The following is a 15,780-nucleotide window of genomic DNA, read 5'->3' as shown; positions in this document are numbered from 1 at the left end:
GTAGTCATGGGGAAGAGAGGAGTTACTGTTAGTCTTATAGCCTGTCTACTGTAGTCATGGTGAAGAGAGGAGTTACTGTTAGTCTTATAACCTGTCTACTGTAGTCATGGTGAAGAGAGGAGTTACTGTTAGTCTTATAACCTGTCTACTGTAGTCATGGTGAAGAGAGGAGTTACTGTTAGTCTTATAGCCTGTCTACTGTAGTCATGGTGAATAGAGGAGTTACTGTTAGTCTTATAGCCTGTCTACTGTAGTCATGGTGAAGAGAGGAGTTACTGTTAGTCTTATAACCTGTCTACTGTAGTCATGGTGAAGAGAGGAGTTACTGTTAGTCTTATAGCCTGTCTACTGTAGTCATGGTGAATAGAGGAGTTACTGTTAGTCTTATAACCTGTCTACTGTAGTCATGGTGAAGAGAGGAGTTACTGTTAGTCTTATAGCCTGTCTACTGTAGTCATGGTGAATAGAGGAGTTACTGTTAGTCTTATAACCTGTCTACTGTAGTCATGGTGAAGAGAGGAGTTGGTGTTAGTCTTATAACCTGTCTACTGTAGTCATGGTGAAGAGAGGAGTTACTGTTAGTCTTATAGCCTGTCTACTGTAGTCATGGGGAAGAGAGGAGTTACTGTTAGTCTTATAGCCTGTCTACTGTAGTCATGGTGAAGAGAGGAGTTACTGTTAGTCTTATAGCCTGTCTACTGTAGTCATGGTGAAGAGAGGAGTTACTGTTAGTCTTATAGCCTGTCTACTGTAGTCATGGTGAATAGAGGAGTTACTGTTAGTCTTATAACCTGTCTACTGTAGTCATGGTGAAGAGAGGAGTTACTGTTAGTCTTATAGCCTGTCTACTGTAGTCATGGTGAAGAGAGGAGTTACTGTTAGTCTTATAGCCTGTCTACTGTAGTCATGGGGAAGAGAGGAGTTACTGTTAGTCTTATAGCCTGTCTACTGTAGTAATGGTGAAGAGAGGAGTTACTGTTAGTCTTATAACCTGTCTACTGTAGTCATGGTGAAGAGAGGAGTTACTGTTAGTCTTATAGCCTGTCTACTGTAGTCATGGTGAAGAGAGGAGTTACTGTTAGTCTTATAACCTGTCTACTGTAGTCATGGTGAAGAGAGGAGTTACTGTTAGTCTTATAACCTGTCTACTGTAGTCATGGTGAAGAGAGGAGTTACTGTTAGTCTTATAACCTGTCTACTGTAGTCATGGTGAAGAGAGGAGTTACTGTTAGTCTTATAGCCTGTCTACTGTAGTCATGGTGAAGAGAGGAGTTACTGTTAGTCTTATAGCCTGTCTACTGTAGTCATGGTGAAGAGAGGAGTTACTGTTAGTCTTATAACCTGTCTACTGTAGTCATGGTGAATAGAGGAGTTACTGTTAGTCTTATAACCTGTCTACTGTAGTCATGGTGAAGAGAGGAGTTACTGTTAGTCTTATAGCCTGTCTACTGTAGTCATGGTGAAGAGAGGAGTTACTGTTAGTCTTATAGCCTGTCTACTGTAGTCATGGTGAAGAGAGGAGTTACTGTTAGTCTTATAGCCTGTCTACTGTAGTCATGGGGAAGAGAGGAGTTACTGTTAGTCTTATAACCTGTCTACTGTAGTCATGGGGAAGAGAGGAGTTGGTGTTAGTCTTATATCCTGTCTACTGTAGTCATGGGGAAGAGAGGAGTTACTGTTAGTCTTATAGCCTGTCTACTGTAGTCATGGTGAAGAGAGGAGTTACTGTTAGTCTTATAACCTGTCTACTGTAGTCATGGTGAATAGAGGGAGTTACTGTTAGTCTTATAGCCTGTCTACTGTAGTCATGGTGAAGAGAGGAGTTACTGTTAGTCTTATAACCTGTCTACTGTAGTCATGGTGAAGAGAGGAGTTACTGTTAGTCTTATAACCTGTCTACTGTAGTCATGGGGAAGAGAGGAGTTACTGTTAGTCTTATAGCCTGTCTACTGTAGTCATGGTGAAGAGAGGAGTTACTGTTAGTCTTATAACCTGTCTACTGTAGTCATGGTGAAGAGAGGAGTTACTGTTAGTCTTATAACCTGTCTACTGTAGTCATGGTGAAGAGAGGAGTTACTGTTAGTCTTATAGCCTGTCTACTGTAGTCATGGTGAATAGAGGAGTTACTGTTAGTCTTATAGCCTGTCTACTGTAGTCATGGTGAAGAGAGGAGTTACTGTTAGTCTTATAACCTGTCTACTGTAGTCATGGTGAAGAGAGGAGTTACTGTTAGTCTTATAGCCTGTCTACTGTAGTCATGGTGAATAGAGGAGTTACTGTTAGTCTTATAACCTGTCTACTGTAGTCATGGTGAAGAGAGGAGTTACTGTTAGTCTTATAGCCTGTCTACTGTAGTCATGGTGAATAGAGGAGTTACTGTTAGTCTTATAACCTGTCTACTGTAGTCATGGTGAAGAGAGGAGTTGGTGTTAGTCTTATAACCTGTCTACTGTAGTCATGGTGAAGAGAGGAGTTACTGTTAGTCTTATAGCCTGTCTACTGTAGTCATGGTGAAGAGAGGAGTTACTGTTAGTCTTATAACCTGTCTACTGTAGTCATGGTGAAGAGAGGAGTTACTGTTAGTCTTATAGCCTGTCTACTGTAGTCATGGTGAAGAGAGGAGTTACTGTTAGTCTTATAGCCTGTCTACTGTAGTCATGGGGAAGAGAGGGGTTACTGTTAGTCTTATAACCTGTCTACTGTAGTCATGGTGAAGAGAGGAGTTACTGTTAGTCTTATAGCCTGTCTACTGTAGTCATGGGGAAGAGAGGAGTTACTGTTAGTCTTATAGCCTGTCTACTGTAGTCATGGTGAAGAGAGGAGTTACTGTTAGTCTTATAGCCTGTCTATTGTAGTCATGGGGAAGAGAGGAGTTACTGTTAGTCTTATAGCCTGTCTACTGTAGTCATGGTGAAGAGAGGAGTTACTGTTAGTCTTATAACCTGTCTACTGTAGTCATGGTGAAGAGAGGAGTTACTGTTAGTCTTATAACCTGTCTACTGTAGTCATGGGGAAGAGAGGAGTTGGTGTGTAAGGGCAGCACAACACGTCATTATGGATGTTGTTAGTCTCTTCATCAGAAAATAAAGCATAATTAGACCAGCCCAGTTATCTATCTGGATTCTGCCAATCGGATAGGATTAAATGCATAGAAATAGAATGACTAGAACTGATGAATCATTGACTTGAATGGGGACACTTATTCTAGTGATCCTATTTCTATGCATTTAATCCGACAGCCGAAATCCGGATAGATAACGTTTGAAAAAAGGGGCCCTGGTCATCTGTTCGCCAATCAAAACACAACGCAGAGGAAATCTACACCGGTCACACCCACACCATTCTGTTGTTGGGGTACGCCCACAACATTCAAACAACATACTTAATTACCGTTTTCATTAAGCTGAATCTCTTTGAAGTGAGGTTTAATGTAGTCAATTTAACCCTCGTCATCATCAAGGATTAATCATCTAGTCAATTTAACCCTTGTCATCATCATCAAGGATTAATCATCTAGTCAATTTAACCCTTGTCATCATCATCAAGGATTAATCATCTAGTCAATTTAACCCTTGTCATCATCAAGGATTAATCATCTAGTCAATTTAACCCTAGTCATCATCATCAAGGATTAATCATCTAGTCAATTTAACCCTTGCATCACTACAGGATTAACTAAAGTTATTAAACTGTCTGTCACACCTGGGAAAGGTTTACACACAGAGTAAGGGCTGGATTCAATCCGTACGGGAAGATTCGCACTACAGCGTGATTGAAATTTAAAGGCAATGTTCTTGCGTTCGTGGAAGCTGCATTAATGGTAAACTTGCTGCATATGTCGGCTCAATCGGAAAACACATACTCCTGGATTGAGGAGAGGTTAACTATTGAGCATGCTTTTTCAGTTGAGTCTCACTGACATCGGTGTAGGTCTGCATCAACACCGATACACAATCAGCTTCAGTTGAAAAGGGTGCACCCCCATACACTATCAAAATATCCAGTTCCCGTCAGTCAGAGTGCCATCGGTGGACCACATCACATAACAAAACCTTCAACAATAGGGAGGCTTTACCGGATGAGATGTCGGAAATTAAAGTATTTTCAGAGCTGGAGGGGAGGAATATGTAAGCATCAAGAGGAAAGCCGTCAAAGCTCACATTCCAGAGGATTTATTACATGTGATGCTGTATTATCAGCCTTGAAATATGAAGACTTTACCTTAAATACTGTAATATCACAAGATCAGCCTTGAAATATGAATATATTTTTTTACCAGACATGACTTGCCTGGTAATATCCTTCTTTAACCCCTTGGAATTCAGCTGTGGTTATATCAAACTGGTTTCCTATCTGGTTATATTCATGCACACGGTTCATTACAGTAACAATACTGTATTATTAGGGAGAATTCATACACATATACACTGTAAAACAATTCAATAATGCAAATGCGCTTTTAGCTGCCAAGGCAGTAATAATAAACTACAATTAACTACGAACAACAACAAACAACTAAATCTGTGCATGTATTTGAAGCACAGTGTCCCTAACGGACAAAGAAATCAAAATCTCCATAGCAAAAAAAAGCGTACATTTCACATGTGAAACCATATTTTCACAAGTATTACATTTAGAGTTCACATGTTAACACCACCTTTTTTTTTATGTGATGAAAATAACATGTTTTCACCTCACATGTGAAATGCAGCTTCACGTGAAAAACAATCATGAAAATCACATGCAATTCAAATCAAATCAAATGTTATTTGTCACATGCGCCGAATCCAACAGGTGTAGACCTTACAGTGAAATGCTTACTTACAAGCCCTTAACCAACAATGCAGTTTTAAGAAAAATAAGTGTTAAGTAAAAAAATAAAAAATGAGAAATGAGGTAAAAACAGATTTAAGTTTCCCTGCATTAAAGTCCCCGGCCACTAGGAGCGCCGCCTCTGGATGAGCGTTTTCCTGTCTGCTTATGGCCGTATACAGTTAATTGAGTGCGGTCTTAGTGCCAGCATCGGTTTGTGGTTGTGAATAGATGAAAACTCTCTTGGTAAATAGTGTGGTCTACAGCTTATCATGAGATACTCTACCTCAGGCGAGCAAAACCTCGAGACTTCCTTAATATTTGATTTCGTGCACCAGCTGTTGTTTACAAATATACAGTGGGGAAAAAAAGTATTTAGTCAGTTTAAAAAGATGAGAGAGGCCTGTAATTTTCATCATAGGTACACGTCAACTATGACAGACAAATTGAGAAAAAAAATCCAGAAAATCACATTGTAGGATTTGTAATGAATTTATTTGCAAATTATGGTGGAAAATAAGTATTTGGTCACCTACAAACAAGCAAGATTTCTGGCTCTCACAGACCTGTAACTTATTCTTTAAGAGGCTCCTCTGTCCTCCACTCGTTACCTGTATTAATGGCACCTGTTTGAACTTGTTATCAGTATAAAAGACACCTGTCCACAACCTCAAACAGTCACACTCCAAACTCCACTATGGCCAAGACCAAAGAGCTGTCAAAGGACACCAGAAACAAAATTGTAGACCTGAACAAGGCTGGGAAGACTGAATCTGCAATAGGTAAGCAGCTTGGTTTGAAGAAATCAACTGTGGGAGCAATTATTAGGAAATGGAAGACATACAAGACCACTGATAATCTCCCTCGATCTGGGGCTCCACGCAAGATCTCACCCCGTGAGGTCAAAATGATCACAAGAACGGTGAGCAAAAATCCCAGAACCACACGGGGGGACCTAGTGAATGACCTGCAGAGTGCTGGGACCAAAGTAACAAAGCCTACCATCAGTAACACACTACGCCGCCAGGGACTCAAATCCTGCAGTGCCAGACGTGTCCCCCCTGCTTAAGCCAGTACATGTCCAGGCCCGTCTGAAGTTTGCTAGAGTGCATTTGGATGATCCAGAAGAGGATTGGGAGAATGTCATATGGTCAGATGAAACCAAAATAGAACTTTTTGGTAAAAACTCAACTCGTCGTGTTTGGAGGACAAAGAATGCTGAGTTGCATCCAAAGAACACCATACCTACTGTGAAGCATGGGGGTGGAAACATCATGCTTTGGGGCTGTTTTTCTGCAAAGGGACCAGGACGACTGATCCGTGTAAAGGAAAGAATGAATGGGGCCATGTATCGTGAGATTTTGAGTGAAAACCTCCTTCCATCAGCAAGGGCATTGAAGATGAAACGTAGCTGGGTCTTTCAGCATGACAATGATCCCAAACACACCGCCCGGGCAACAAAGGAGTGGCTTCGTAAGAAGCATTTCAAGGTCCTGGAGTGGCCTAGCCAGTCTCCAGATCTCAACCCCATAGAAAATCTTTGGAGGGAGTTGAAAGTCCGTGTTGCCCAGCGACAGCCCCAAAACATCACTGCTCTAGAGGAGATCTGCATGGAGGAATGGGCCAAAATACCAGCAACAGTGTGTGAAAACCTTGTGAAGACTTACAGAAAACGTTTGACCTGTGTCATTGCCAACAAAGGGTATATAACAAAGTATTGAGAAACTTTTGTTATTGACCAAATACTTATTTTCCACCATAATTTGCAAATAAATTCATTAAAAATCCTACAATGTGATTTTCTGGATTTTTTTTTCTCATTTTGTCTGTCATAGTTGACGTGTACCTATGATGAAAATTACAGGCCTCTCTCATCTTTTTAAGTGGGAGAACTTGCACAATTGGTGGCTGACTAAATACTTTTTTTCCCCACTGTACACAGACCGCCACCCCTTGTCTTACCGGAGTCAGCCGTTCTATCCTGCCGATGTAGCGTATATCCCTCCAGCTGTATGTTATCCATGTCGCCGTTCAGCCACGACTCGGTGAAACATAAGATATTACAGTTTTTAATGTCCCGTTGGTAGGATATCTGTGATCGTAATTTGTCTATTTTGTTATCCAATGATGGTACGTTGGCTAATAGGACTGATGGTAGAGGCAGATTCGCCGTCGGATCCTTACAAGGCACCCGACCTACACTACAAAAACTAAAAAAATCTCTGAAGCTGGAGACTCTTATCTCCCTCATTAACTTTAAGCATCAGTTGTCAGAGCAGCTTACCGATCACTGCACCTGTACACAGCCCTTCTGTAATTAGCCCACCCAACTACCTCATCCCCATATTGTTATTTACATTGTTATTTATTTTGCTCATTTGCACCCCAGTATCTCTATTTGCACATCATCTTCTGCACATCTATCACTCCAGTGTTAATACTAAATTGTAATCATTTTGCACTATGGCCTATTTATTGCCTTACCTCCATAACTTACTACATTTGCACACACTGTATATAGATTTTCTATTGTGTTATTGACTTTATGTTTTGTTTTACCCCATATGTAACTCTGTGTTGTTGTTTTTGTCGCACTGCTTTGCTTTATCTTGGCCAGGTCACAGTTGTAAATGAGAACTTGTTCTCAACTGGCCTACCTGGTTAAATAAAGGTTAAATAAAAGATAAAAATAAATAAAAACTACCCGGTCAAAACATTTTCACACCAAGGGGGAAAACGGTTTCACGCCAAGGGGGAAAACGGTTTCATACCAGAGGGAAAACGCATTCACACCAAGGGGGAAAATGCTTTCAAGGGGAAAATGCTTTCACACCAAGGGGAAAACGGTTTCACGCCAAGGGAAAAACACTTCAAAATACTTTTATACAAAATATCTATTTTGATCATAACTACACATAATTACAGCATTCTCACCAATGTCCATATTTGTCCTCATCAGAACGATTTTAGCGCTGAATCTGTGTGGGGGGTTCAAGGGTTATGTTTCTTTCATGTAGAAATCCCTCATTAGTCGAATGGCAGTCTCTTTCCTCTTTTTTAGTAGTCCTTCTCCTCCTCCTCCTCCTCCTCCTCCTCCTCCTCCTCTACCAATCATTTCTATCGAAATCAAAGAGAACCACAGAGCTCCCAGCAGAGATCCAGACCACAGTGAACATTTCCAGTTGGCCCATGTAGTTGGCCCAGCACCACCATTGAGCTAACACAACTGGGACCCCTGCCTGCCTGCCTGCCTAGACTGTTGGGAACATTGGCTTTGAGAACCCCTCCATCATCATATCTCTGAGACAAAGTTGGTTTATATTCTAACCCAAATGGATAATAAAGTACCTTGTATTGCATCCTACCTGGCAGGCCGCTCCTACCAGGTGGAGTGGAGAGGATCTGTGTCTGCACCACGTACTCTCACTACTGGTGTCCCCCAGGGCTCGGTTCTAGACCCTCTCCTCTTCTCTCTTTACACCAAGTCACTCGGCTCCGTCATATCCTCACATGGTCTCTCCTATCAATGTTACGCGAATGACGGTCAACTCTTTTTCTCCTTCCCCACTTCTGACACCCAGGTGGCGACACGCATCTCTGCGTGCCTGGCAGATATCTCAACTTGGATGTCGGCCCCACCACCTCAAGCTCAACCTCGTCAAAACGGAACTGCTCTTCCTACCGGGGAAGGCCTGCCCGCTCAAAGACCTCTCCATCACGGTTGACAACTCCACAGTGTCGCCCTCCCAGAGTGCAAAGAACCTTGGCGTGACCCTGGACAACACCCTGTCGTTCTCTGCAAACATCAAAGCAGTGACTCGCTCCTGCAGGTTCATGCTCTACAACATCCGTAGAGTACGACCCTACCTCACACAGGAGGCGGTGCAGGTCCTAATCCAGGCACTTGTCCTCTCCCGTCTGGACTACTGCAACTCACTGTTGGCTGGGCTCCCCACTTGTTCCATCAAACCCCTGAAACTTATCCAGAACGCTGCAGCCTGCCTGGTGTTCAACCTTCCCAAGTTCTCCCATATCATCCCACTCCTCCTCACACTCCACTGGCTTCCAGTCGAAGCTCACATCCACTACAAACAGTATCTTAAATAATCCTCCTCCTCAACTCCACCGCCAAAGTAGACAGCCTGGTTTTACAACCTACACTGATCCAGTCTGACAGCCTGGTTTTACAACCTACACTGATCCAGTCTGACAGCCTGGTTTTACAACCTACACTGATCCAGTCTGACAGCCTGGTTTTACAACCTACACTGATCCAGTCTGACAGCCTGGTTTTACAGCCTACACTGATCCAGTCTGACAGCCTGGTTTTACAGCCTACACTGATCCAGTCTGACAGCCTGGTTTTACAGCCTACACTGATCCAGTCTGACAGCCTGGTTTTACAGCCTACACTGATCCAGTCTGACAGCCTGGTTTTACAGCCTACACTGATCCAGTCTGGTTTTACTGCTGTAGGGAAAGACTACAATAACGTCCCACTTAATTGAATGTTAGTTTAACTTAAAACACACTTAAGGATAAGTGGATTCCAAAATAATAAAAAAATCTTCTCGCAGCTCATTTGAAGTCTTTGGCTTCATGGTCCGTACTGTTATAGCCAGCAGATGGCACATGTCAGTTCTATTCCAGTAATCTAGTGTGCGTTAGTGTGTGTGTGTGTGTGTGTGTGTGTGCTTTCGTGCATGCGTGCGCATGTGTGTAGTAACGGGCGTGCGCACGTGTGTGTGCGCAGTCTCGTGCATGTAGTGGTGTGTGTGTGTAGTGGTGTGTGTGTGTGTAGTGGTGTGTGTGTGTGTGTGTGTGTGTGTGTGTGTGTGTGTGTGTAGTGGTGTGTGTGTGTGTGTGTAGTGGTGTGTGTGTGTAGTGGTGTGTGTGTGTGTGTGTGGTGGTGTGTGTGTTGTGGTGTGTGTGTTGTGGTGTGTGTGTGTAGTGGCGTGTATGTAGTGGTGTGTTTGTGTGTAGTAGTGTGTGTGTAGTGGTGTGTGTGTGTGTGGTGGTGGTGGTGTGTGTGTAGTGGCGTGTGTGTGTAGTGATGTGTGTGTGTGTGTAGTGATGTGTGTGTGTGTGTGTGTGTGTGTGTGTGTGTAGTGGTGTGTGTGTGTGTGTAGTGATGTGTGTGTGTGTGTGTGTGTGTGTGTGTGTGTGTGTGTAGTGGTGTGTGTGTGTGTATGCCCCAGTAGGAAGGTTTAGTAATCAGGCCCTAAGTCTCCCGCAGTGCTCGTCTGCCCTGTTGCCCATGGCTACACCTATATTACATTCTCTGCCTCAAATATGTCCACCAATGTGGCCAAACACATAAGTCACTACCAAATACTCTGTTGTGTTCCTCTGTGGGAAGTTCTGGTGACAACTTCTCCACTCATGGGTATTTTTATCATTATAAAATTAGGATGTCGGGGCGGCAGGTAGCTTAGTGGTTAAGAGCGTTGTGCCAGTAATCGAAAGGTCGCTGGTTCTAATCCCCGAGCCGACTAGGTGAAAAATCTGCCGATGTGCCCTTGAGCAAGGCACTTATCCCTAATTGCTCATGTAAGTCGCTCTGGATAAGAGCGTCTGCTAAATGACGTAAATGTAATGTCAGATTAGGCCTATAGAGGAAAAAATATGTTACAGTGTAACTATATGTACATAGTTTGGCCCTATACGGAGGTTCTATAACCCTCAAACTCAACTCTGGAAGCCAGTTCCACTGCTTTTTTTATATCGTTCCCCTCTAATTACATTTTAGTCATTTATCAGACGCTCTTTTCCAGAGCGACTTATAGTTAGTGAGTGCATACATTTTTTTATTTTTCATACTGGCCCCACCGTGGGAATCGAACCCACAACCCTGGCGTTGCAAACGCCATGCTCTACCAACTGAGCTACATCCCCAATCAGGGACTGACCTAGACCTGGGACAACAGGTAGGTGCAACGAAGCATCAGATAGAACAGAAAACCAGCATACTCTGGACCTTGTAGGGTCAGAGACGAACACCCCTGGTCTATAACGTCTAGTAGTTATGGAAACCAGATGTATCAACCGATCATAATTTCACGCGCACACGCACGCTAGTCTATTCCTAAAGTTCCTATGAACTCCAATTAAAAAGGAATAGGCTATTCAATTGAAAAAGGATATTAGATAGGGGACCACATTATTATTATTTCAGTAAACACATATTGTAACGTCTTACCGAAAGCCGTAATGATCAGTAAAACTATGGGAGGCTCCATTCCTGCAGACTTTGCGAACAGTGATGAGCTTTTGTTTCCCTGGTGTTGGTATTCCTTAGCAGCGGCGCGTCCCTTAGTCAATCCGTGAAGGAATCCAACATTCTGTATCCATAGTTTCGACTCAATGATATCCGTCCAAACATCAGACGAAATAGCGGTGTGTGGAAAATATAGTTTAATTGTTATCAAACCTCAATTTTCGTCACCGCAAATAATAATGTAATTACTCGTTAGTACGCTTCAAAGCAGCGAACGACTTTTCCCGAACCATCCGAAGTCGACGTGCGCCTATTGCAAGAGAAGAAATGTCTGCTTCAGAAATTGGCTACATGTTTTTCTTTGTCTCTCCAAACGAGATAGAACTGCGAAGGAACAAAAAATAGTGTATTGATGAGCATGCTCCTTCCTGTACTTCACAAGAATCCAACCTTATTCTGTCAGAGTTTAATTCATTGTGGTCTTCTCTGCGTCCGAGTGTGAACCCCGTGTGTCCTCGAGTAGAGAACTCCCCGCCTCCATCCGATGAGTTTGTAGGGGCGTGGAGTGTGTAGCTATGTTGCCAGGTCACTGAGGTACTATCTACTGTCTGAATGAGCCTAGTCTACATTCTCACATAGATGTAAAACAGAGATTTTTTTAAGCATATACAACTGAAAAAATAAGTATATTTCATAAAATAAATGAACTCTGTTTTTGGATTATTGTTCTAGGAGGGAGGAGAGGATGGAGGGGAGGAGAGGAGGGAAGAGGGGGAGAGGAAGAGGAGATACTGACCAGGGGGTTCTATAGAGAGAGGAGAGGAGAGGAGAGATACAGTGGCTTGCGAAAGTATTCACCCCCCTTGGCATTTTTCCTATTTTGTTGCCTTACAACCTGGAATTAGAATGGATTTGTATAATTTGATTTACACAACATGCCTACCACTGAAGATGCAAAATAAATTTTTTTGTGAAACAAACAAGAAATAAGACAAAAAAACTGAACTTGAGCGTGCATAACTATTCACCCCCCCAAAGTCAATACTTTGTAGAGCCACCTTTTGCAGCAATTACAGCTGCAAGTCTCTAGGGGTATGTCTCTATAAGCTTGGCACATCTAGCCACTGGGATTTTTGCCCATTCTTCAATGCAAAACTGCTCCAGCTCCTTCAAGTTGGATGGGTTCTGCTGGTGTACAGCAATCTTTAAGTCATACCACAGATTCTCAATTGGATTGAGGTCTGGGCTTTGACTAGGCCATTCCAATACATTTAAATGTTTCCCCTTAAACCACTCAAGTGTTGCTTTAGCAGTATGCTTAGGGTCAAATCAAATCAAATCAAATTTTATTGGCCACATGCGCCGAATACAACAGGTGCAGACATTACAGTGAAATGCTTACTTACAGCCCTTAACCAACAGTGCATTTATTTTTAACAAAAAAGTAAGTGTTGAGAAAAAAAGAGCAGAAGTAAAATAAAATAACAGTAGGGAGGGTATATATACAGGGGGGTACCGGTGCAGAGTCAATGTGCGGGGGCACCGGCTAGTTGAGGTAGTTGAAGTAATATGTACATGTGGGTAGAGTTAAAGTGACTATGCATAAATAATTAACAGAGTAGCAGCAGCGTAAAAAGATGGGGTGGGGGGGCAGTGCAAATAGTCCGGGTAGCCATGATTAGCTGTTCAGGAGTCTTATGGCTTGGGGGTAGAAGCTGTTGAGAAGTCTTTTGGACCTAGACTTGGCACTCCGGTACCGCTTGCTGTGCGGTAGCAGAGAGAACAGTCTATGACTAGGGTGGCTGGAGTCTTTGACAATTTTGAGGGCCTTCCTCTGACACCGCCTGGTATAGAGGTCCTGGATGGCAGGAAGCTTGGCCCCAGTGATGTACTGGGCACGTACGCACTACCCTTTGTAGTGCCTTGCGGTCGGAGGCCAAGCAGTTGCCATACCAGGCGGTGATGCAACCAGTCAGGATGCTCTCGATGGTGCAGCTGTATAATTTTTTGAGGATCTGAGGACCCATGCCAAATCTTTTCAGTCTCCTGAGGGGGAATAGGCTTTGTCGTGCCCTCTTCACGACTGTCTTGGTGTATTTGGACCATGATAGTTTGTTGGTGATGTGGACACCAAGGAACTTGAAGCTCTCAACCTGTTCCACTACAGCCCCGTCGATGAGAATGGGGACGTGTTTGCTTATTTTTTTCTTTAAGCAATGGCTTTTGTCTGGCAACTCTTCTGTAAAGCCCAGCTCTGTGGAGTGTACGGTTTAAAGTGGTCCTATGGACAGATACTCCAATCTCCGCTGATGTTTTTTTATAACCCAACCCTGATCTGTACTTCTCCACAACTTTGTCCCTGACCAGTTTGGAGAGCTCCTTGTTCTTCATGGTGCCACTTGCTTAGTGGTGTCCTTTGCTTAGTGGTGTTGCAGACTCTGGGGCCTTTCAGAACAGGTGTGTATATATATATATATATACTGAGATCATGTGACAGATCATGTGACACTTAGATTGCACACAGGTGGACTTTATTTAACTAATTATGTGACTTTTGAAGGTAATTGGTTGCACCAGATCTTATTTAGGGGCTTCATAGCAATACATATGCACGCACCACCTTTCTGTTATTTATTTATTTGATTATTTTTTCATTTCACTTCACCAATTTGGACTATTTTGTGTATGTCCATTACATGAAATTACAGGTTGTAATGCAAAAAATAGGAAAAACGCCAAGGGGTGATCTGTGAACAGGGGGATGTGACCTGTGAACAGAGGGATGTGACCTGTGAACAGGGGGATGTGATCTGTGAACAGAGGGATGTGACCTGTGAACAGAGGGATGTGATCTGTGAACAGAGGGATGTGACCTGTGAACAGAGGGATGTGATCTGTGAACAGAGGGATGTGACCTGTGAACAGGGGGATGTGACCTGTGAACAGAGGGATGTGATCTGTGAACAGAGGGATGTGACCTGTGAACAGAGGGATGTGACCTGTGAACAGGGGGATGTGACCTGTGAACAGAGAGATGTGACCTGTGAACAGAGGGATGTGATCTGTGAACAGAGGGATGTGACCTGTGAACAGGGGGATGTGACCTGTGAACAGAGAGATGTGACCTGTGAACAGAGGGATGTGATCTGTGAACAGAGGGATGTGACCTGTGAACAGGGGGATGTGACCTGTGAACAGAGGGATGTGATCTGTGAACAGGGGGATGTGATCTGTGATGGTGGACATAACAGGGCTGGGCAATCTTACTTTGTGGGTGCATGCTTTTGTTCCAGCCAAGTTGTTTTCCAAGACAGTGAGGTACAGTTGAAACCGGTGACCATTGAAAACCTGTGCTCCCAAAACTCATTACAGCACGAATAACTTCAATTTAATCATTTAGTCATTTAGGGACTTTTAGATGATTGTGATTTGCCTTGGATCAAATGTGTGATGATGAAATATACCTCTCCCAAAGTTTTGAAACAGAATGATTAAACTATATTCTTCAGATGAAGAATGTTATTGTGTCCCTCCCTAGCTCTCTCCCAGTGGAGTCGGAGTGTGCTGGGGACATTTCAATGTTTTGGTTTTTCTTGTTCAGAATAATTGGATGAATGTGCTGTTTTGTGTTTATGATTCTTTCCATGGGTCCCACTGGACCTGGACGGTTCCATCATGGGTCCCACTGGACCTGGACTGTTCAATCCTGGTCCTGAAGGGCCAAAACACTTCTGGTTTTCATCCTCTCCTTCTAATCATGGACTGATTCAGACCTGGGACACCAGGTGAGTGTAATTAACTACCAGGTAGAAACAAAAACCCTCTCCAGATCTCTTGTGGTGTAGAGTGGTGGTCTCTGGTCCATACGATCCTCTCCAGATCTCTTGTGGTGTAGAGTGGTGGTCTCTGGTCCATACGATCCTCTCCAGATCTCTTGTGGTGTAGAGTGGTGGTCTCTGGTCCATACGATCCTCTCCAGATCTCTTGTGGTGTAGAGTGGTGGTCTCTGGTCCATACGATCCTCTCCAGATCTCTTGTGGTGTAGAGTGGTGGTCTCTGGTCCATACGATCCTCTCCAGATCTCTTGTGGTGTAGAGTGGTGGTCTCTGGTCCATACAATCCTCTCCAGACCTATTCTGGTGTAGAGTGGTGGTCTCTGGTCCATACGATCCTCTCCAGATCTCTTATGATATACACTACCGGTCAAAAGTTTTAGAACACCTACTCATTCAAGGGTTTTTCTTTATTTTTACTATTTTCTACATTGTAGAATAATAGTGAAGACATCAAAACCATTAAATAACACAAATGGAATCATGTAGTAACCAGAAAAGTGTTAAACAAATCAAAATATATTTGAGATTTGAGATTCTTCAAAGTAGCCACCCTTTGCGTTGATGACAGCTTTGCACACTCTTGGCATTCTCTCAAACAGCTTCACCTGGAATGCTTTTCCAACAGTCTTGAAGGAGTTCCCACATATGCTGAGCACTTGTTGGCTGCTTTTCCTTCACTCTGCGGTCCGACTCATCCCAAACCATCTCAATTGGGTTGAGGTCGGGGGATTGTGGAGGCCAGGTCATCTGATGCAGCACTCCATCACTCTCCTTCTTGGTCAAATATCCCTTACACAGCCTGGAGGTGTGTTGGGTCATTGTCCTGTTGAAAAACAAATGATAGTCCCACTAAGCCCAAACCAGATGGGATGGCGTATCGCTGCAGAATGCTGTGGTAGCCATGCTGGTTAAGTG

At 43.3% G+C, this 15,780-nt stretch overlaps 1 protein-coding gene across 1 annotated transcript in view; it reads right to left on the bottom strand.

Annotated features, from left to right (window-relative positions):
• LOC121535707 (protein APCDD1-like) overlaps positions 1 to 11,587 on the bottom strand; it is an 86,954-nt gene extending 75,367 nt beyond the window's left edge. Inside the window, exon 1 of the mRNA XM_041842968.2 lies at positions 11,012 to 11,587. Coding sequence (XP_041698902.1) covers positions 11,012 to 11,051 — 40 coding nt within the window. The 5' untranslated portion in view covers positions 11,052 to 11,587. The remainder of the gene's footprint in view (positions 1 to 11,011) is intronic.
• Positions 11,588 to 15,780: the final 4,193 nt, after the last annotated feature.

This window comes from Coregonus clupeaformis, chromosome 21 (assembly GCF_020615455.1).
Source record: "Coregonus clupeaformis isolate EN_2021a chromosome 21, ASM2061545v1, whole genome shotgun sequence".
Lineage (NCBI taxonomy): Eukaryota > Metazoa > Chordata > Actinopteri > Salmoniformes > Salmonidae > Coregonus > Coregonus clupeaformis.
This window is presented reverse-complemented; position numbering and strand designations above follow the sequence as displayed.